The 21,180-nt window shown below is 37.9% G+C and overlaps 2 protein-coding genes across 2 annotated transcripts; one reads left to right on the plus strand and one right to left on the minus strand.

The window, feature by feature from the left end:
- Nucleotides 1–330: 330 nt before the first annotated feature.
- ttc5 (tetratricopeptide repeat domain 5) lies at nt 331–16,407 on the plus strand. The gene is made up of 10 exons (XM_056259302.1): nt 331–395; nt 1,113–1,245; nt 2,222–2,433; nt 8,609–8,762; nt 10,347–10,438; nt 10,539–10,595; nt 10,857–11,003; nt 13,465–13,679; nt 14,713–14,857; nt 16,035–16,407. Exons 1-10 carry the CDS (start codon nt 333–335, stop codon nt 16,152–16,154), a joined length of 1,338 nt encoding a protein of 445 aa, XP_056115277.1. The 5' UTR covers nt 331–332; the 3' UTR covers nt 16,155–16,407.
- A 163-nt stretch (nt 16,408–16,570) lies between these two features.
- On the minus strand, nt 16,571–19,263 carry LOC130091421 (E3 ubiquitin-protein ligase CCNB1IP1). Its single transcript, XM_056259304.1, has 5 exons — nt 19,222–19,263; nt 18,663–18,966; nt 18,431–18,577; nt 17,040–17,196; nt 16,571–16,856 (listed from the first exon to the last, which is right to left on the minus strand). The coding sequence occupies exons 1-5, from the start codon at nt 19,245–19,247 to the stop codon at nt 16,705–16,707; spliced, it is 786 nt and encodes a 261-aa protein (XP_056115279.1). The 5' UTR covers nt 19,248–19,263; the 3' UTR covers nt 16,571–16,704.
- Between the last annotated feature and the right edge of the window lie 1,917 nt (nt 19,264–21,180).

Below are 21,180 nucleotides of genomic sequence, written 5' to 3' on the forward strand. Positions count from 1 at the left end.
ACAATAATGTAATTCATTTGTTTATTTGTTTATTTATTTATTTGTAGTTATGTAAATGTACATTTATTTAGTTATTGCTCGTTTGTTTGTAAAAAAAAAAAACAACAACAAAAAAACATCCAACCTCAAAGCATTATTGATTTTCCTATTTATAAAGTATTCCATACAAACCCAAAATACTTTAGTGAACGAATAACGCTACAAAATTGATACAAGTCAATATGTGTAATTATCTGAATAAACTGCCGTCTCCTGGCCACTAGGAGACGCTCATATACGCTCGGCTGTGTTTATCGTCACTGTTGCTCCGGGTCCTGCTTTACATGCTAAAGATGGCCGATGTTGACAATGATGGGGAGAAAACAACAGACAAAGATGATTTGCAAGTGTTAAAGGTTTGAACTGACCATTTCATTTCCTTCTCTCTTTTAATGAGCTCAAATAAATGGGCATCACCGCCTTCAGATGATGATGTCGGTGATGTATTTAAATGTACACATGGCTGCTGCACCGCATGTCACTATAACAACTGATACACTGCAGTGCAACAACAGTGAACGAGCAGCATCTGGATCTTTTTGATTAAACTGTGTAACGTTAGTGTATAGACGGTCGTGTTATCCATCATGTCGTGTAATGCTTGTTTTACCCATTATTCACCTCTCTCTGCAAAAAAAACACTTTGTTGTAGTAATACTGTAAAACCATAATAAACTCATTTGAGCTCCTTTTTAATCAATGTACGAATTTTCTTTTTTTATTATAATCACCTTTTTTTTACAACAAATACTATTATGCCAAAGTTCTGCAGTTAATATATATTTGATAGAAGCTGTAGTAATGTTTGTAACGGAAAGCATCAATTAAGTAGAATCTCTTTAAAAAAAATTCTCACTCTCAAATTGCTTTCATTTAATTGAAAATGGATTGCAAGGGAGCGGTGACAGGCTGTTATTCTGTCAAATATCTGCTTTTGTCTTTCACAGAGAGACTAAATGATGACAGGATTTATTTTTGGCTGAACTATTCCTTTAATGCGTGAAATGTCTTTGAGTTCTTGATGAATTTCAACTGTGCAGTTGTTTAATAATAGCATTTTCTCTGTCTCACAGGAGCTGGTGGATGATCTGTACTCCTTTAGGGACCGTTACTTTGAGACACACAGTGTTGAAGATGCTGGTAGGAAACAGAATGATGTTGCTCATGAGATGGCAAAGACACTTGAGAGGCTGGAAGAAAAGGAAGGTGGGCATTACTTCTTTGTTTTCTAAAAATTTTCTTGTAAAGAAGTCTTAATGTTTATTAAAATATATTCTGACAGTTCACCCAAAAATGAAAATTCTGTCATTAATTACTCACCCTCATGTTGTTACAAACCTGTAAGACTTTCGTTCATCTTCAGAACACAAATGAAGATCTTTTTGATGAAATCTGAGAGCTTTCTGTCCCTCCATTGACAGCTACACAACTACCACTTTTGACGCTTCAAAAAGTTCATAAAGAGATTGTAAAACGAATCCATATGAATTGAGCGGTTTAGTCCAAATTTTCTGAAGAGACTCGATCGCTTTATATGATGAACAGATTGAATTTAGGGTTTATTTGCATATAAACTTTCATCAACTCACACATCAGAAGCTCAAGCATGTTCGTTTGACATGTGAGAACCAATGAGGTTCATTCTCGTGTTACGCAGCAAGTTTGAGCTTCAACAAGAGGTTTGTTCTTGTTCTTGCAGGTTCGGTTGAGCTTCTGTTTATCTTTGCTGAGTGTTTATGTGAATAAAAGCCTAAATTAAATCTGTTCATCGCATAAAGCGATCGAGTCTCTTCAGAAAATTTTGACTAAACCGCTCAATTCATATGGATTAGTTTTACGATCTCTTTATAAACTTGTTGAAGCGTCAAAGTGGTAGTTGCGTTAGCTGTCAATGTCAAATGTCTCTCAGATTTCATCAAAAAGATCTTCATTTGTGTTCCAAAGATGAATGAAAGTCTTACAGATTTGTAACAACATGAGAGTGAATAATTAACGACAGAATTTTCATTTTTGGGTGAACTAACACTTTAATAAAAATAAAAGAAATGCTAAAAATATAGCAAAATCCCTCATTATTGACTATCTATTGTCTCTTGGGTAAGTATAATGTATTATATATGTATTATAATATTTGTATTATTAGTATATATTTATTAATATGCCCTGCCCTCTCTTTCAACAGATTTGTACAAACACAGTGCCCAGTTCCTGCTGCTACGGGGTCGGTGCCTGAACGCCGGTCCGGGATTCAGTCAGTCTGCAGAGGAGTGTCTGTCCCGGGCTGTTAAACTGGAGCCGGGTTTGGTTGAGGGCTGGAACACACTGGGAGAGCAGTACTGGAAAAAAGGAGACCTGACGGCGGCCAAGACCTGCTTCACAGGTGCACTACAGCAGGTGAGTCTTATCATAGCAAAAAACAATGGGTCTCTTTCATATAAGCCCTATTCGGAAGGGATTAGTTTCCCTGGAGGACGTTAGAGAAATTTGTTTTTCGCAGGCGTACTTTGTGATTTTAATCCTGTCCGAATCTGCCAAGTCTGTGTTTTTCAGTAAATTTCCAGGGAGAATCACAGACTGTTTTTCAGCAAACTCAACAGCAAACTCAAACTCAATGTGAATGTCTGTGATTACTTATGTCATATTATACTGACGCTTCTCCTCATATGTTTTTTGACCTACCTGAGCTACCGTTTGCACAACAATCTTTCGCATGCTTTCATTTAATTTCAAGATGGATGGTATCCACTATCCAGCGAAAAAATGATACAAAATGAATAAATAGAGCCAAATTGTGGAAATTGCTAAGATTGCCTATTTTAAAGGGGTCATATAATGCCATTTTTGTACAAGCTAATATGTTTCTTTAGGGTCTAAATTAAAAGTTTGTAATATACTTTAATTACAAATTCTCATTAGTATTGTAAGAAAACACTTACTTTACCTGGTCAAAAACAGCTCTGTTTTCAGCACGCCGTTTCAGTGCATATGACTTTAAATGATCATGAGCTTTGCTCACCCCGCCTCTCTGTTCTGTGCGTACACCGTTTGCAACACAATAACACAATAACCATAACGCGTTGTTCAGTATAAACGTGGGATTATGAATTATATTGAGAACATCATACATAGAAAACATGCCGTAATGTACCCTGAGTGTAAACCTTAGACGCATTCATTGTGAAGCGTGCAGCTAGCGATTTGCAAAGATTAATATAAATATTAATATGAAGTTTAATAAAACGTTACACTCACTTCAGTTGTTCCAGAGGTTCAGGAGGAACACGAATAGCTGGTACCGATCCTTTTTTCATGAGCAGCTTCTTAGCAAATCCAGCTTTATACTGATCCTCGTTTATAAAGCAGTCTGGTGTGAAATGATTCGCGCAAACATGAAAGCATTGACGTTGCTCGTGGGGAATATTCCCTTCGAAAACAAACTCAGCCACTGCGTCTTCAGCGGTTCGGATTTAGCAACATTAACCCTCTGGGGACCAAGGGTTTTTTGGGGCCCTTGGGATGTTTTGACATGCTCTGACATTTGTGCTTTTTTCAGTTATTTATAAACATGTTAATGGCAAAGGTGTAAATTCACTCTAAATAGCACAAACGGGGCTACCATAATCTGTGAACAACATGTATGTACATGTTTGTATTTTTGAGAGAATATTATTTATGCATGGTTATTGAAAAACTTAAAAATAAAAGTTTCTGAAATAAGGCCACAAAACACATATTGATTATTTCTTCACAAGACTTTTGAAAATTGTATCACATAGTCTAGAATATTTGGTCCAAAACTATGTGAGAATCATCCTGACTACTCATTCAGATAAGTCAATAAAGTATTTTATAATGTGTATGACGTGTTTTGTTTGAGAAAGCTTTATGCAAGGAGGCGTGATCTCTCATTAATATGGCATTTCACACCTGAGAAAGACAAAGACCCTCCCATAATGGCCCTATTAGGTGCTATCAGGCCATATCATTAGAGGAGCCTTGCACAAAGAATGAGGAGATTTAAAAAAGAATGGCTTTTAGATTGTTTGGATTTATTTACAACACAACATAATCCAAAGATACACAACAAAGGACAAAAAAGCACATTAGTAAACACACTGATCTAAATACAGAGGCTTACACAGTCACACAGCATTGTCCCATTCCTGAAACATAGTACATACCTGTCATTTCCAAGGTGTTTGATTTTTCATTACAGTCTCCTGTGAATGTTGAAGTCAGCAGGACTGATATCAAGAGAAACTATATGGCTGCACGACTTTGGGCATGCATTGTAGATTTTTCTGGTTAAAATAGCTTTTTAATTATAGGCTATATATATATATATATATATATATATATATATATATTAGTGCTGGGCAAGTTAACGCGTTATTATCGCGTTAACGCATTTATTAATTAATGCCGACAATTTTTTTATCGCGCGTTAACGCAGAGTTTTTTTTTTTATTATTTTGAAAGTCCGTTGCTCACTGCCTCTGAATACACATAGGCCTACAGTCAAACCATGATCACAGGAGGGGTGGGATGTTGGTCAGCCAGCAAATAACCCACCCAAACAAGCAGTGGAGAGGCTTTGGCAGGTTCTCTCAGGTGAACAGAAAGGGAGACAGCGCTCCGCGAGTGAATGACAGGCGCTCTATGGATAGTAACCATGGCAACGGCTTCTGTGCGCTACGCAGCTGTAGCCTTTTTAACTTAAATTAAAATTATACATAACTTTACCTGATAGGCCTGCGTATAGTTTAGCGGGGATGCTCTGCCATGTGAATTCCCTCCTGTTGATGTCCTGACTCCTGATAACTATTTAGATTCTGGAAACTCACAAACAGCGAGCCGAGGATCAGTCTCTCTTCCAATGATTTGTGCTACGCGTCGTGTACAAAAAAGTTAGACAATTCAACTTCGGCAACGCGCGGGCGCGTGCGTGAGGCGAGCATGACTGCAACAGTTTCACAGGAACGCACCCGCTTGTCGCTGCACCTGTGCTCGACCACTTCACCTCACTCTAGGCTGATTTATACTTCTGCGTCGGACTTACGCCGGAGCCTCTACGCTATAGACAACGCGTTGGTTTTCATTTATATATCTGCGTCGTTGTCCGCGTTGACGCGCAATTACACATGCAGAGGGAGAGTGTGAAACCCGGGGAGCGGTTCTAGCAATCACAGCGCTTGCGGTAACTTACGCGTAGAATTGACGTTACATTTTTGGAGAGATGCACGTCAGGGTACGCGCGCTACACAGCTACGGCGTGAGTTCGACGCAGAAGTATAAATTGGGCTTTACCTCTGTTTAATGTAATCTTACGTGGGAAACCATGGCATGCCATGACCAAACCTAAGCTGCTATCAGAGAAGTAACGTTGGTCGACTCGACTTATATTTGTAGTAGTGATCATGACCCTTTGACTACATAGACTCTTTCTGCTGCTCCCTGATACAAGATACCTGTTCAGAAAAAAAAAAACAAGAAAACTGGACTCGTTTTAACAAGCTAGATAAAAGGTAATGCCCTGGCAGTGGCAAATAGCTTTGTTTAAATATTTGATTTGATTACATTAATGTTTAAGTTGAGATTTACAAGAAATATTTTATTGATACTGTGTAAAGGGAATACTGCTGGTATAAAAGCACCTTATTTGTTTAAAGTTTTTGCAAACCACATGTTATTGCACTTTTGTAGCAGTACATTTAAATCAAAAGTGCGCAATACACTACTAGAATTCATTATTCAATTTTGCGCGTAACAATGCGATTAATCGCAAGAAAATCATGCGATTAATCGCGATTACATTTTTTAATCGTTGCCCAGCACTAATATATATATATATTAGTATATATATATATATATATGTATATATATATATATATACACACACACACACTGCTTAGAATTAGAAGAGAACACACCCATGCTAAAGTTGACTAAAAAGAGGAATAAAAAAATCTTAATGCCTTAATTAAAAAATTAGGAAAACTAACCTTTAGGGACGTGAATAATGTCCCTGAATTCTTTGTGAATGAATAATGTATCGCAAATAATTAAATGTTCTTCTTTAAAATACAGGGTGCATACGTCTGGAAACTTCTATCCCCAGAAACTCCTAACAAAAGCTGATGTCTTTATTTTGAAGCTTATTTGAAGCTTATTTGATTTGAAAAACTTTATCCAAAACTAGTCAACGAAATTTTGTCTTTTATTTCGTCTGTAACAGTGCGTATCTGTGTGTTCATTCATTCATTTACACACACACACACAGAGAGAAAAATGATTCACAGTATGCTGTTTTTCCGTTTACAGACACTAACGTTATTCTATATCGCGATTAGAACAAAGCACAGCCATAAAACACTTACAGTTCTCAGCTGAATCTGTTGCTCCTCCTCGAAGTGAAAATAAACCAGCACTTCTGTATTAAATGTCCCAGGATTATTCTTCATAGCCGCGCAAGACGAATCTTAATCTGACTAAAAAATATAGTGCGTTTACAGCATTTGCCTGGGGGCGTTTATCTATTTTGCAAATGGCCTCAACACATTATCTTATGAATAGCGCGCTCTGCGAGTGGGTGTGAACAAATTAACGATAATGAGCTGAGACAGGAGAAACTGTACTTCTCTTTAGTTTCAGACAGATTACATTGCAGGAGAATATTTGTTTTAAATGTGAATTGTTTTATTTAAAAGTAGAAATTTAAAGCGTTCTTTAGACGTATGTTTCATGTTTGTGTGATAAGTATTAGCGGAGTTTCCGTTAATTTTCCAGACAAGTTTCAGAAAGATTTTTGCGGAGACAGAGTGAGCTGAAAGCGCACCCTGTTTATTTTATTTATTTAAAAAAAAACACAAGGTTTTGATGTTAACGTGAGTGTACACAAAAAAAGAAGACCCTCTATAGTTTATAATCATGTATTGATTTTATTTATATTACCATAAATGACGGAGTATTTTAAGTCTATGTTGCTGCTATGTGAAAAAAAAACAGCAAAACGCGCGGGCGCGTTCTTGGTCCCCAGAGGGTTAAAATGACTGCTGTGTTCGTTATTACACCCAAGAACAGAACACCACAATCGCTTAGACACCATTCTGCTCAGACAGCTCCAGCATATCAACAATGAGCGCGCCGCACAGACTATGATTGACAGTTCCCTCACGAGCGAGGGCGGGTCTGTGTTGAAACGCTGCTGTCAATCAACAATCGTGGGAGAGGCTTCCGACCATGTGACGTCACACGGTCGAACGGTTCGATTTGAGGCAGGGGAAAACATATAAGGAGATTAAAACAAAAACACTGGATGGATTTTAATAATTTTATGATGGTTGTGTACAGGCACTGCCAACACACATTTCAGTACAATCAACTTGTAAAAGTGCATGTACCATTATATGACCCCTTTAATATCTGTCAGGTATGAGTAAGTTTAGACTAGATTTTTCTGCTCACTTATGCAAGTTTATTATAAACAGCCACTTCTATAAACTCATGTGAAAATAGGGTTTTTATAATAAATTAGAATTATAGCATTAATAGACATTTAATTAATTATTTAATGTGATGTGTATGAATGTTTTCGCCAACAAATCATGATTCACTAAAAACGTTTATACTAAAATTTATTCTACATTTAAAAATGTAGGAACAACTGAAACCACATGTATGCATAAATCACATACACTGGATGGCTTTATAATTGCGTTAAGATGACATTTATTTCATACAGAAATATTTCTTCTTAAATATAAAAAATATCATATATACAGTGAAAGAGGAAGAATACTTGCATTATAGCTTGAGCTGCCGCCATTTGTACTTCTTAACGGCTAATGAATCACAAGTCTTGCACATTCACATAAAATAGCTTACTTCTGCGTTGCAAAATAAAGTGGATATAACAGCGTGGATCTGGATATGTACATACAGCTGGCTGATGAAACTACAAAAGATGTTTATTGTGTTTAAACTGGTTTTGAGGATGGCACACTTGGCCTTGCTCTCAGGCATCTTTAAAGGGGCGTATTTGTTTTGTTTGCCGAGAGTGACGAAAGGTTGTTTGGAAGACCTGATATGGAGATGGTTTAGTCGTATTTTATGCAAATGACTAACCTCAGGTATGAGGTTTCTCATTTAGAATACTCCAATTCATTATTATTATTATTTAAATTCATGTGGCCTTGTGTAATCTTTAATCAAAATAACTTCCCCTCCCTCTTGCATCTCTGATGACATGTTTACTGACTCAAATGACTCGCATGAGATCGACCAATAGCAAACCACAACCATCCAATCAATTCCCTATAGACAAAATCAAGTCCCTTCCTAAATTATCAGTCATATCTTAAAATATGTCAAGTCTCAAAATGCACACCAGTGATGTTTTTTTAGGCATGTTTATAAAAGCTACTTAAATGTCCTAATCGAACTAAGACCTAATCCTGGCTTAATCTAAGCCCTGTCTGTGAAACCAGGCCGATGTCTTTTATGATGTCTGCCTCTTTTGATATAGTGCTGTCATGAATCGCACAGATTAACGCTAGGTTTCTTCATCCAGAGTAAAAACAAAGTGTCTCTGAGAAGCCTGTCTATGGTGCTGCGACAGCTGCCACCAGAAGGCGACGCACAGGAGCAGAGCAAGCGCATTGTGGAGAGCGTGGAGCTGGCCAGGCAGGCTGTGCAACTCGACGTCACCGATGGGACTTCGTGGTGTGAGTGAATTACTCTGATAATGTAGAACAGGACACATTAGGCACCTTCCTTTAGAACCGTAGATGCCATGCGTGGTAGACTTCACATAAATGTATTATATATATATACACTCACCTAAAGGATTATTAGGAACACCATACTAATACTGTGTTTGACCCCCTTTCGCCTTCAGAACTGCCTTAATTCTGCGTGGCATTGATTCAACAAGGTGCTGAAAGCATTCTTTAGAAATTTTGGCCCATATTGATAGGATAGCATCTTGCAGTTGATAGAGATTTGTGGGATGCACATCCAGGGCACGAAGCTCCCGTTCACCCACATCCCAAAGATGCTCTATTGGTGAGATCTGGTGACTGTGGGGGCCATTTTAGTACAGTGAACTCATTGTCATGTTCAAGAAACCAATTTGAAATGATTCGTGGATTATGGTACATTATCCTGCTGGAAGTAGCCAACAGAGGATGGGTACATGGTGGCCATAAAGGGATGGACATGGTCAGAAACAATGCTCAGGTAGGTCGTGGCATTTAAACGATGCCCAATTGGCACTAAGGGGCCTAAAGTGTGCCAAGAAAACATCCCTCACACCATTACACCACCACCACCAGCCTGCACAGTGGTAACAAGGCATGATGGATCCATGTTCTCATTCTGTTTACGCCAAATTCTGACTCTACCATCTGAATGTCTCAACAGAAATCGAGACTCATCAGACCAGGCAACATTTTTCCAGTCTTCAACTGTCCAATTTTGGTGAGCTCTTGCAAATTGTAGCCTCTTTTTCCTATTTGTAGTGGAGATGAGTGGTACCCGGTGGGGTCTTCTGCTGTTGTAGCCCATCCGCCTCAAGGTTGTGCGTGTTGTGGCTTCACAAATGCTTTGCTGCATACCTCGGTTGTAACGAGTGGTTATTTCAGACAAAGTTGCTCTTCTATCAGCTTGAATCAGTCGGCCCATTCTCCTCTGACCTCTAGCATCAACAAGGCATTTTCGCCCACAGGACTGACGCATACGGGATGTTTTTCCCTTTTCACACCATTCTTTGTAAACCCTAGAAATGGTTGTGCGTGAAAATCCCAGTAACTGAGCAGATTGTGAAATACTCAGACCGGCCCGTCTGGCACCAACAACCATGCCACGCTCAAAATTGCTTAAATCACCTTTCTTTCCCATTCTGACATTCAGTTTGGAGTTCAGGAGATTGTCTTGACCAGGACCACACCCCTAAATGCATTGAAGCAACTGCCATGTGATTGGTTGATTAGATAATTGCATTAATGAGAAATTGAACAGGTGTTCCTAATAATCCTTTAGGTGAGTGTATTACATGCATATTACACAATATAGTGATTTATATTATATCAAATTATAAAAGTATAATTCTTTAATATGCACAACTCAAGTGTTGTCCATGTTGATTAAACAGTAGTAGTAAACACTGCATCGGGACCCAGTTGATCAGAACACAGCTATTGTTTCCTCACAGCATTTCTTCTGAACACAGACTGATTATAATGTTGGTGTAATGAGAATTTTTTTTTATAAATGATTCTTATATTGTTTTGCTTTGCTTTGGCTAACAGATATTTTAGGGAACGCATATATCTCCATGTTTTTCACCAGTGGACAGAAGCCACAGCTCTCTCAACAGGCTCTCGGTGCCTATGCACAGGCTGTGAGTATCTCTCTCTCGTGGATCACCTAAATCATTAATATAGTGGTTGACTGACATCATCATCATCTTATCTTTTGATTTTATCTATCTATATTTACAGGAGAAAATCGACAAAGCATCCTCAATGAATCCTGACCTCCACTTCAACAGAGCTACGGTAACAATTCTTTCAGTTGCTTTCACGCATGCTTTCTCAAATACAGGTGAGCACCAGCAAATGTGTCACAGTGAGATTATTCAATAAACGCTGTGCATTTTTATTATCCTTACTTCATCTCCTGCTTTCTGCTCTTCTCTGGCTTTCTCATTCAACCTCTTACCTGATGGAAGCCTGTTAATACAGTTTGGTTACCAGGCAAAACACTGATTTTGGGTACCAGTCAACCCAAAGAATCCAACATGTCCTTTCTGTCACCAGTTGTTCCAGTATGAGGAGATGTTCAGTTCAGCTCTGGATGGATACAGTCGTGCTGCAGCCCTGGACCCTGGCTGGGAAGACGCTCAGGAGAGGGAAAAACAGCTGCTCAAATACCTAGACCAGATTACAATGTTATTAGAGAACAAGGTGAGAGAAAATGGCAGCGACATTGTAACATTTGTGGTGCATTTACACTGACGCAGATCGGGTGTTTCAATTCATCCCTATGGGAGTTGAGCTATTGTGGGATTGACGCCGGATCAGAGAAAGTGTTGAGAAGTCAAAGTACTTTGAAAAGTTCAGGAAGGCTCAACTTTATGCAAACGTCAAGTGAAAAATGGCTGGTGGCAGCCAATAGTTGTCAGGTACAAGTAGTGATGTCTGTCATGAGTAGGGATGTAACGATTCACTCACAACCGGTTGAAAATCGCTAAAAATGTGTGACGATTCAAGACGGTTGAAATGTTAATTCATTAATGGATGGAACTTGATCTTGTGTGAGCCAAGCTCAACTTCCATACGAATGAACTGAAAACGCTTGGTTTTCTCCACTCGCGCCGCGCCAGTGTGTGCCATAGACCGGTGTGCACGCGCCGTCAAACAGTAGACATGGCGACGGCAAGCGTAGATGTTGACGTTGACTCATTCAAATCGGAGGTGTGGCGGCATTTTGACTTTCCGTAGACTAATAATAATCCCCACCGTGAGAAGCATCAGTCACCTCCGTTTTCATGTAAAAGTCATTAATACGACAATTGCGAGAGCCACGGAGATCACAAGGTGCATCGGTGTTTCCGTGGCAACCAGGTGTTGTATTTATTTTACTACCTCTTTCTCTAAATGTGTTTTTTTTAACTCTTACTAGTGTAATGATACAAATTATAACAAAATTAGAATCTTGCCTTTATTACAATGTAAAACCCCTGTCAATCTGGTACTAATTTTACAGTCTTTTACATAGTGTGCGAAGGTACCAGTGTCCAGCCTCTTGACCAAACAGACAGGAAGACTGAGTTGAAACAACCTTGAAGGGAATTTTTTTAATGTAGTTTTATTATTTGACAAATATATTTTAAATTAAAAAGAAATGTGCAGCATTTTGTCTGAGAAATAATAAAAGGGACACTTTTGGCTTAAATCTCATTTGTTAAAAAAATCGTGAGAAAATCGTATCGTGAAACCAGTATCCTGAATCGTATCGCATCGTGAGATGAGTGAATCGTTACATCCCTAGTTGTGAGCGTTTCAAAATTTGTTTATTGTTCTGGAGTTTCTGTTGAATTTAGTGTGTAAACCCCTACTTGAATTGCAGTTTGGATGCTTTGTGAATTAAATCGCTGGGTTTACAAAAGTTCATTAAATTGACACTCTATCTTAAAGCTGCAGTCCGGCATTTTTCCTCTTTGTCGCCATCTCTGTTCGAAATCTGCAATTGCAGTCATTCGCGGAATTATCAACTTTACGTGGGTTGTAGTTCAACACCCTCGACACCGCACAGCGCGGATGAACACAGTGTTTGAGGAGAGTGTGCAGCTGTCAGTCACCGCGCCGATGTGGATACTGGCTTTCAGAATCACAGATTATTCTTTTTGGAAGTATGACCAACATAAGAATTTTCACCGGGAAATGTCATCTGAACTAGTAAGAAACATTCACTTTTGTTCTGGTTCTGACATTGCAGTAAATCGCGCTGATTAAATCTAACAATTGCTTATAAGTAATCATTTCACGCAAAACCGTGCAAAGTAGCTATACTATGTTCTCTAATTGTTAATGTTAACAACGTCAGCAAGCATTGCGTGACTACATCATGTAATGTCCTTCCGATATTATCCTTGTTTTCGCATGTGTCCGGTTGCAGTCTCTTTTTTTCTGTAGCCACTCCGAAGTCCGAACGAAGTCTTTTGCATGTTACAGCGGGTGAGTCTCTAGTTGTCACTGATGATGATCGTCGTTTGAACCTTTCTAGATCCGCCATCAAATTGATAAGTTTAATTATATCAAGTGCTGTGAGAAAAGGCTATAAATCTCCACCTCCAACATCCTCACACGCAACATAGCTTATACTAGCCGAGACTCCTTCTTTATGTGTACAGATGTGTGTGTACAGATGTGACGTAATGACGCAAAGACATGCTCGAATCTCCCGCGGAAATCCACCAGTCCCACTGGAGTTAAAAACATTATTACAAGCTTACTGCTTTGAATCGAGCTAAGGCAAGCAGATAGTTTTGAACACTGGCTGGTTATGTATTTTATCAAATATGTATTTTGGATAATTTTTAACCCAAAAAAAGCTACGGACAGCAGCTTTAACTTTGAGCATATGATGATTAAATTAACCTTGTACTTAAAAAACAACAACATTGATTAAACACACTCGCTACAGAAACACCCCAAAGCCGTTGTAGTGTTTTGAGTGGCACTGAGTAGAGTTTTGCCGTGCAATATACACACACCCTTATGTAGAATCTTTATTTAGTTTCATCAAAAAGGTTGTTTGGTTGTTGTTTTGGGTTGTTTTCATCAGATGGCAGTGGAGTACAGTTAAATAATATTCCAGATGTCCACAAGCAATCACAATAACCACACTCTCTTTGTGTTTCAGGGAAAAGTAAAGGCGCGGCGTCTTCGTAACATGCTCTCGTCCCTCAGTACCTCCGCCCTGGGCCCGTGCTCTTCCCCTCAGTTCCGGTCTCCCTCGGGCCGCGTGGGAAGCCTTGAACCCCGCATCTTATCCGCCCTCACTCACGGCCACAACGGCGGGGTGGCAGCACTTGGAAAAGTTGTGTTCAGCCTGATGTCAGAGGGCCGTATGGCTTTGTGAGTTTAAATGCCTCGGCTGAATGTTTAATAAACTTTTCTCAATATGTATGCATAGCATACATCTATGCTAGCAGTCAGATACTCGATATAGCCTAGTTAACTTAAAGGTGCAGTAAGTGATTTCTGAGAAACACTGTTGATAATAGAAATCAACCTAAACAAACGCATCCCTCCCTTCATTGCTCCGCCCACAAAATGCACGAGAGTGGATGTCTCTTTATCATGCCTGAAGGTAAGCAAAATAATGCTTCGTGAAAAATAAAGCAAAGATGACTAATGAATAACAAGGAGGAACATACAGTACATAAGAGTAATACAAGCAAGAGTTGGTTATTAGTCGCCAGCAGCAGCAGCTCCAGACAAACAATGACACTCAACTGTCCTGTTACTAAAGCTCACATTACAACAGCATATCTTGATTCTGTGAAATAGATCAAAAACAATGTTACTCACGTATGAAGCAGAAACAACGAAACCTCTGCGTCCGTTTTCTGGCCTTCCCGCTGTGGTCTCTCCAGCGCTGGAAATCTTTTCTAATATTAAAGCGGGTCCTAAAGCTCTTGCCTGATCATAACCCTTCTTTTCCAGTGATATTCCTCTGAGCTTTTCTCTTTTGTAATGTCTCTCAGCATCTCTCTTTCTACAGTCTTTCTTCAAATCTCCCTCTTGCTCTCTCTCTCTCCTCCCCCATCATGAATGGACACGCCCCCTACTGCTGATTGGCTCACTCTCTCCTACCCCATCATGAGTGGACACACCCCCTACTGCTGATTGGCTCACTCTCTCTCCTCCCCATCATGAGTGGACACGCCCCCTACTGCTGATTGGCTCACTCTCTCTCCTCCCTCATCATGAGTGGACCGTCCCCTACTGCTGATTGGCTCACTCTCTCTCCTCCCAATCATGAGTGGACATGCCCCCTACTGCTGATTGGCTCACTCCCTCTCAGAAATCACTTACTGCACCTTTAAATGTTTGCTTTTAGCATTGTGTTTTACTTTTTAAATGGTTTCCTGTTGTTGTTTTGCAGCACATTTGGCATGGTGGACAGTGATGAGACATGTTGTCTAGTCATGGTGTACAATACAGCAGACAGCTGGGGTGTTTTAATAGGAGATACTGTAGTCATTCCTGAACCACAGGTCAAACGGCACAGCGTAACACATAAAGATAAGGTTTGTGTACCAAACTTTAAAGTTTTATATCTTTACTTATATCTTTACACTACCGATTAAAGTTTGGGGTCTGTAAAATCTCTTATGCTCGCCATGACTGCATTTACACAATCAAATATACATTAACATATATTAAAATTATTTCAATTAATTTGAATATTTTCAGCATCATTACTCCAGTCTCCACCGTCACATGGTCCTTCAGAAATCATTCTATTGGCCTGTTCAGACCAAGGATAACTATAACAAAATAGTTCTAAAAATCATTCTAAATATAAAAGAATATCAGAGTTCACACCACAACTATCCAACAATATAATTTCTCTGTTCCCTTTCGTTAATCACTTTCAGAACGATTTTTTTTTCCAGCTGATGATTGTTAAAAACTTTAACAGCCAATCAGAATCCATTCTGCTCTAAAGAGCTCGAGCATTTAAAGCGACAGATGACAACTTCAGCGCATGCTTAGAATAAACAGAACGATATCGTACGTTGGTGTGAACGCTAATATAGTTATTGCTCTTATGTTGATTTGGTGTTTAAGAAATATTTCTTATTTTTAATCAATGTTAAGTCAATGTGCTGCCTAATAGTTTTGTGGAAACGGTTGTAAAATTGTTTTTTTAGGATTCTTTAATGAATAGAGTTCAGCAGCATTTTTTTAAAGATAGAAATCTTTTGTAACATAAATGTCTTTAATGTCACTTTTGATCAATTTAATGTGTACTTGCTAAATAAAAGCATTAATTTCGTCTTAAAAAAAAAATATATATATATATATATATCCTACTAACCCCAAACTTTTGAACGGTAGTGTATAGATTTACAAAATGAAGCTAATTTAACCCTCTGGTTCTGCTCGCGTGGCTGTTTATTTCAATGAAATGAATGTACTATATTTTAGTTTGATAATGTTTATTGTTTCATATTTTTAGGGTATTTTATGGTACTAAATTATATGTATGCAGTGTTCACATAGCAAGTTTTGTAACGTTATGAAGAAAAAATTCTAAAATACCAAAATGTAAACATTTTTTGACCAAAGAGCACCAGAGGGTTAAACAAGTTTGCAGCTATAGGTGTGATAACTACAAAGTGCTTAGTTTTTGCATTATTATAGGTGTAATAACTACTGATGTCTTTGTAATATGTTTCTTGTTTGCTTCTCCCTATACAGTCATATGACTTCCGAAGTATACGTGTGGACTCTCCCTTGCTCCTCATAGTCAATGGGAAAAAACAGGTGATGAAAAGCCAAAGTGCAGCCTTTGTTACTTACAAACCACAGAGTGAATGAAAACCCAGAGACAGGACGTACAGTGAGAACATTGAGAGCAATGAGGGGTAGTGTTTTTTCCATTTGTATATATTTTGTTCTGTTCCTGTTTGTGAGGACAGGAAAACTCTTTGTACATATTTTGTCAAATCATTTCCCTTTTTAATTGTCCTCTTGTCTGTTGATGGGCATCATTGTTTTAGATTGTGTTGTGGTCTGTTTCATATTTGGGTTGTGAAAATAACAATAAAAAAAAACCCAGTAGTGCTCTTAAGTCTTACTCTCATCAGTTTGGCAGTGCTTGCAGATAATAAACCTAATTTACATAGGGGTTTTCACATATATTTTAATTGAGTTTTTTCGACACTGAAGTCATTTACATTAGTAGAAAGAAAGTAACATGTTGGGAGTATTTACAACCATCTCCAAACTCTGAGCAACAGCTTTATCAATAAATAACACGTTTGAAAAAACATGAAAAACTAAACAGAAACAACCATACTTGGCCGTAAGAACTGGAATCAGAATTCATAAATGGGGGAAAAAAAGGCTGATACAGCTCCTGGTGACCTCAGTGTTTCTTGATGAAAGAGTGGGTTCTGTCACGGGTGGGTGTGTTGAACTGGAAGAAACTTTGAGTATTTTCTGGTCCCAATGAGAAAAACCTGTCGCTGTCTGGTCTCAGGAATGAAGGACTATGGGGAGAGTGTTGTTTGACCAACCCTGATGACAATAATTGCAAAGACATACTATGCTTTAAAACAGTCGATCACATTTGAACAATTTAACTCTCAGTGGGATAAAGAACGCTTTACCTGCTTGAATGCAATAGAAATAGACTCATACAGTGTCAAAGTAGACTATTGCTATTATACTTGTTTCTACCCGTTGCTTTTTCCCTCTAACCTGTAGTGAAAGTGTGGGGTGTGGGATCTTTCTCTCCTATTCCCAGAGTGTGCATACGAAGCGAGTCGAGAAGTCCCTGCAGCTTCTGATATTGCTTGTTCCGTTCATTCAGTCGCTCCAAAACCTCATTGTACTTCTGCTTGTATTCCTCCAGCCCCTGGAGAATGTAAAAGTTGGAAATTAACATTTATTAAGTCTGGAAGCTTGTTTCCGCCACAGAATAAAACATTTTAGAAGATAATTGTGACTTTTTATCTCACAATTGTGAGTTTACATCTCGTTTACATTTATATCTCGCAATTCTGACTATATAACACGTAATTGCGACTTTATATCTCGCAATTCTGACACCTTTTCTCAGAATTGTGAGATAAACTCGCAATTGCAAGTTATAAAGTCCAATTCATTGCAAGACTTTATAACACGCAATTGTGACTTAATATCATGCAATTCTAACTTCATATCTCCCATTTTCGTGTTATAAAGTCAGAATTGCGAGATATAAACATTCAATTCTGAGAAAACAAGTCTGAATTGTAAAGTCCTTTTTTATTTTTTATTCTGTGGCGGAAACGAGCTTCAATAGTTAAGAGATGTTTGAATGAAATACAAAAAAGTATCCCTCTCATGCTTTTACATTCACTGAGACAAAACATTATGACCAGACGCAGGTGAATCGAATATCGTGTTTCTGCATTTGGTTGCGTTGTGAGCATGTGTTATTAAACTGAAGAAGATGTTTTCTCAATTTGCTGGCATTTTTTCTATTTGCATGCGTTTTCTTCAATTGCAGCGCATTGAGCTCTCTCAACCACTGTAGCTAAAGGTACTTGCTTCAATATCTGAAATCCCAAAGCAAATATTTGGGGGGGAATTGATGTAGTGATATTGTAAAATGCTATTAAAATATTTTAATGTAATTTCAAATGTAATTTATCCGAGTTATGGTAAAGCTGAATTTTAAACATCATTACTCCAGTCTTTGGTGTCAAATGATCCTTTAGAGGTCATTCTAATATGATAATAGGGTGCTTAAGAAATAATTATTATTATAAACGATGAAAACAGTTGTGCTGCTTAATATTTTTGAGGAAGTATATGCTTTTCAGGATTTTTTCATGAATAGAAAGTTCAAAGAACAGCATTTATTTGAAATAGATTTTTTTATAACAATGTATACTTTGTCAATTTAATGCATTCATTTAATGAAATGAGTTGCACTTTTTTTTTGTTGAAAAACAAGAAATATGGTTAACATGTTTGGTCTTCTCATCATTTCATAGTTTTGATAACATTTCTATTATTCGGAATTGTGGAAACCTGTTCTTTTTTTTTACTGTCACTGACAGCGATTATCAGCATTGGTTTGATGGCATGATCATGTTTGAGACCTTTTTCAGTGATGCGATCTCCCCCCTTAATGCATTTAACTCGAGCTCTCTGCTCTGGTTCTGCTGGATCATAAACTTCTCCATCTGGAGCATTTGTCCCCCAGCCCTGGACATATTGTACTCCATCAGCAACCTCTCCTGGTTTACCTGAAAATGACCACAAACAATAGTTTTAAAAAAAAGACTCTTCTCTGTTTCTGTGTGTGGGATTGCAACGATGCAGACATCAAACCTGGTAGGTCCAAAAGACTAGTGCTTTATGACTGATCTCCAAAACCGTTTCAGGTTGCAGTCCGACCAAAACCATAGCCTTGTATTGCTCAGATGGTGCCAGCTCTGTTCTCAGCACGTCTAGTTTTCCTGAAAGCATGGTGGAGCAAGCGGGACAAACTGAAGGTGTGCGACTGAACTCTACCGAACCGTGTTGATCACAGAACACATGAGAGCAGGCCGTGACCCACGCGAACCCACTCAGCTTTGCCCGGCATTGATGCGAATTACACTGTAAGGTGTATTTAGATGCAGACATGGCGGCTCTTATGGAAGAAAACAGACAAAAGCGGTTAAATGTAGCCAAATGGTTGTGTATTTAATAGGTTTGTATGATTAACGTTAAGCAAACGAACAATTTTCTGTGCGCGCTTTATCAGATAACAGCAAAGAGCGGGAAAAGTATTTCCCTCTCACATATCTGTTCGGATACTAAAACGCTAAATCAAACTAATGCTGTTATAAATATATATCGCTCTTCACAAATAAGTAACTTAGCTTTATAAGCTCATGATAGTTACCGAGAATTTGCAACTGTGTTGTTCATTGTGTCCAGTCAGTCAGTCAGTCACAGGTAGATCGCAGCGCGAGCGCAATTGGCCTCATCTGATTGGTTACTGCCGACTGAGCAAACACGTCATTTCATCCTCCTGAGACCCAGGGGGAAAAAAGTTATATTTTATTAATGTGTTACGCCATGTCCACTGTAGTGGACACCAGGACTAAAATAAAATAAAAAGACATACAATGACATGTAGGCTGTAGGCAGAAACAAAGGGATTTTATTAATTCACCAATCAATTTTTAGGTTTCAGGATTTTTTAACCAAACTTTGTATAAAGATGATTCTCAACTATGTTATGAAAGATATAACGGAATGAATTGATATACCATTTTACTTTGCAATATGTGGGTAAAATGGGTACTGGTAGTCAATATAATTTGTATATAAACGTGTTCTTCGGGCAAAATGTAATGAAAACAGACGGGTAATAATTGGAAACATTTTCATAATAATAATAATATTTCATATGAATATTAATATAATATTTCTTTCCCTATTCCCTTGCTGTGTCTCCTAAAATGCCTGATAAACATGATGCAAGTCCTGGTGTCTCTACAGTGTAATCAATGCCATGTTTTATATCAGTCATATTTTGAGAAACACCATAACATTTTCAAGAGATGTCGATTTATGCCAAACAATTTGAAAATTAGTCTGATTTAAATGGTAATTAAAAAATATTATCATATTTCCATAAGAGTGCTATTTGATCACTAAATTAATGTCCGTCTTTTTTAAAGACCAATGAGAAGTTGTCAAGGTGAAACTTCCAAACATTTGATGTATCTGAAATGCCCTGAATGTGCTCTTTACAGGACATCCATGTAGTGCCAGAGAAATTCATTAAAATCTAATGTCCTACAGACACAAGTCTATTCCTGGGTCTATGCAGAAGAATTCAATCTATTCAGAAGAATTGACATTCATTGGTCAAGTATGCTGCACTTACCAAATAAATTGCTGGTTTGCTCTAAAAGAAACAGGAAACAAGTTTCATGACAATGGACTGTTTTTTACATAGATGTGATGTACAGACTGTACAAAATATAATACTATAGTTTAGGGGAAGAATAGGGGAAACTAACTCTAGTAGCCTATATGATTTAAAAGATTATATTGTTGATCTCTTGCTCACCAATGCAAGAGATCAGTATATCCTATACAACCAGAACAGTAATATTTAGTCTTATTGGTTATCAATGTTGAAAACAGTTGTGCTGCTTAATATTTCTGACAGATACAGCATTTCTTCATGCTGTTAAGTGCATCAACTGAGCATGAGAAAGGTATAGGGTGGGGGGAAATGCACCCTGACAAAGCAATTTGCTTTATAGGCATTTACACCAAAATCTGAGTAAAAGCAGTTTTAGCTTCAAATTAAAAAGACCAGCTAAAACAACAGTATAAATATTAATATGTATTAATGAACCATTCAGAAAATCAATTTGAAAATTATTGTTAGCTGATGCTAACTGGCCAAGTCCAAAAATGTTTATTCAACCACTTACTTAAATTACATTTGATGGGAAAACAAAGGATGTGATGTTCAGAACATTATGATGGGGCGTTTTACCTCAGACTTGGTTTAAACTTTTTTATGTAATTCTGAAAATATAATTATATTTTCCCTATAAATAACATGTTCTCCCTAACTAGGCCTCACTATTCTCATATGTGATGTTCTGCAAAACAATAAGCTTTCAAACACCTTTTTTCTTACTGTTAAAAATTAAATCACATAACGTGATTTTTTAGATTGACTAGGTATTATGATGAGCAAACACATTTTATTTGATATTTGAAAAATGTGTTCGTTTGTATGTGGCAACTTTGTACCTCCTCTGAATAGGATTGAATAAATGTTTATGTCAGTCAGTGTTTTGGCTGATTTGAAATGATTAAATAAGGAGCTACA

Source organism: Rhinichthys klamathensis, unplaced genomic scaffold (genome assembly GCF_029890125.1).
Source record: "Rhinichthys klamathensis goyatoka isolate OS25496 unplaced genomic scaffold, OSU_Roscu_1.1 h1tg000165l_1, whole genome shotgun sequence".
In the NCBI taxonomy this organism is placed as follows: domain Eukaryota; kingdom Metazoa; phylum Chordata; class Actinopteri; order Cypriniformes; family Leuciscidae; genus Rhinichthys; species Rhinichthys klamathensis.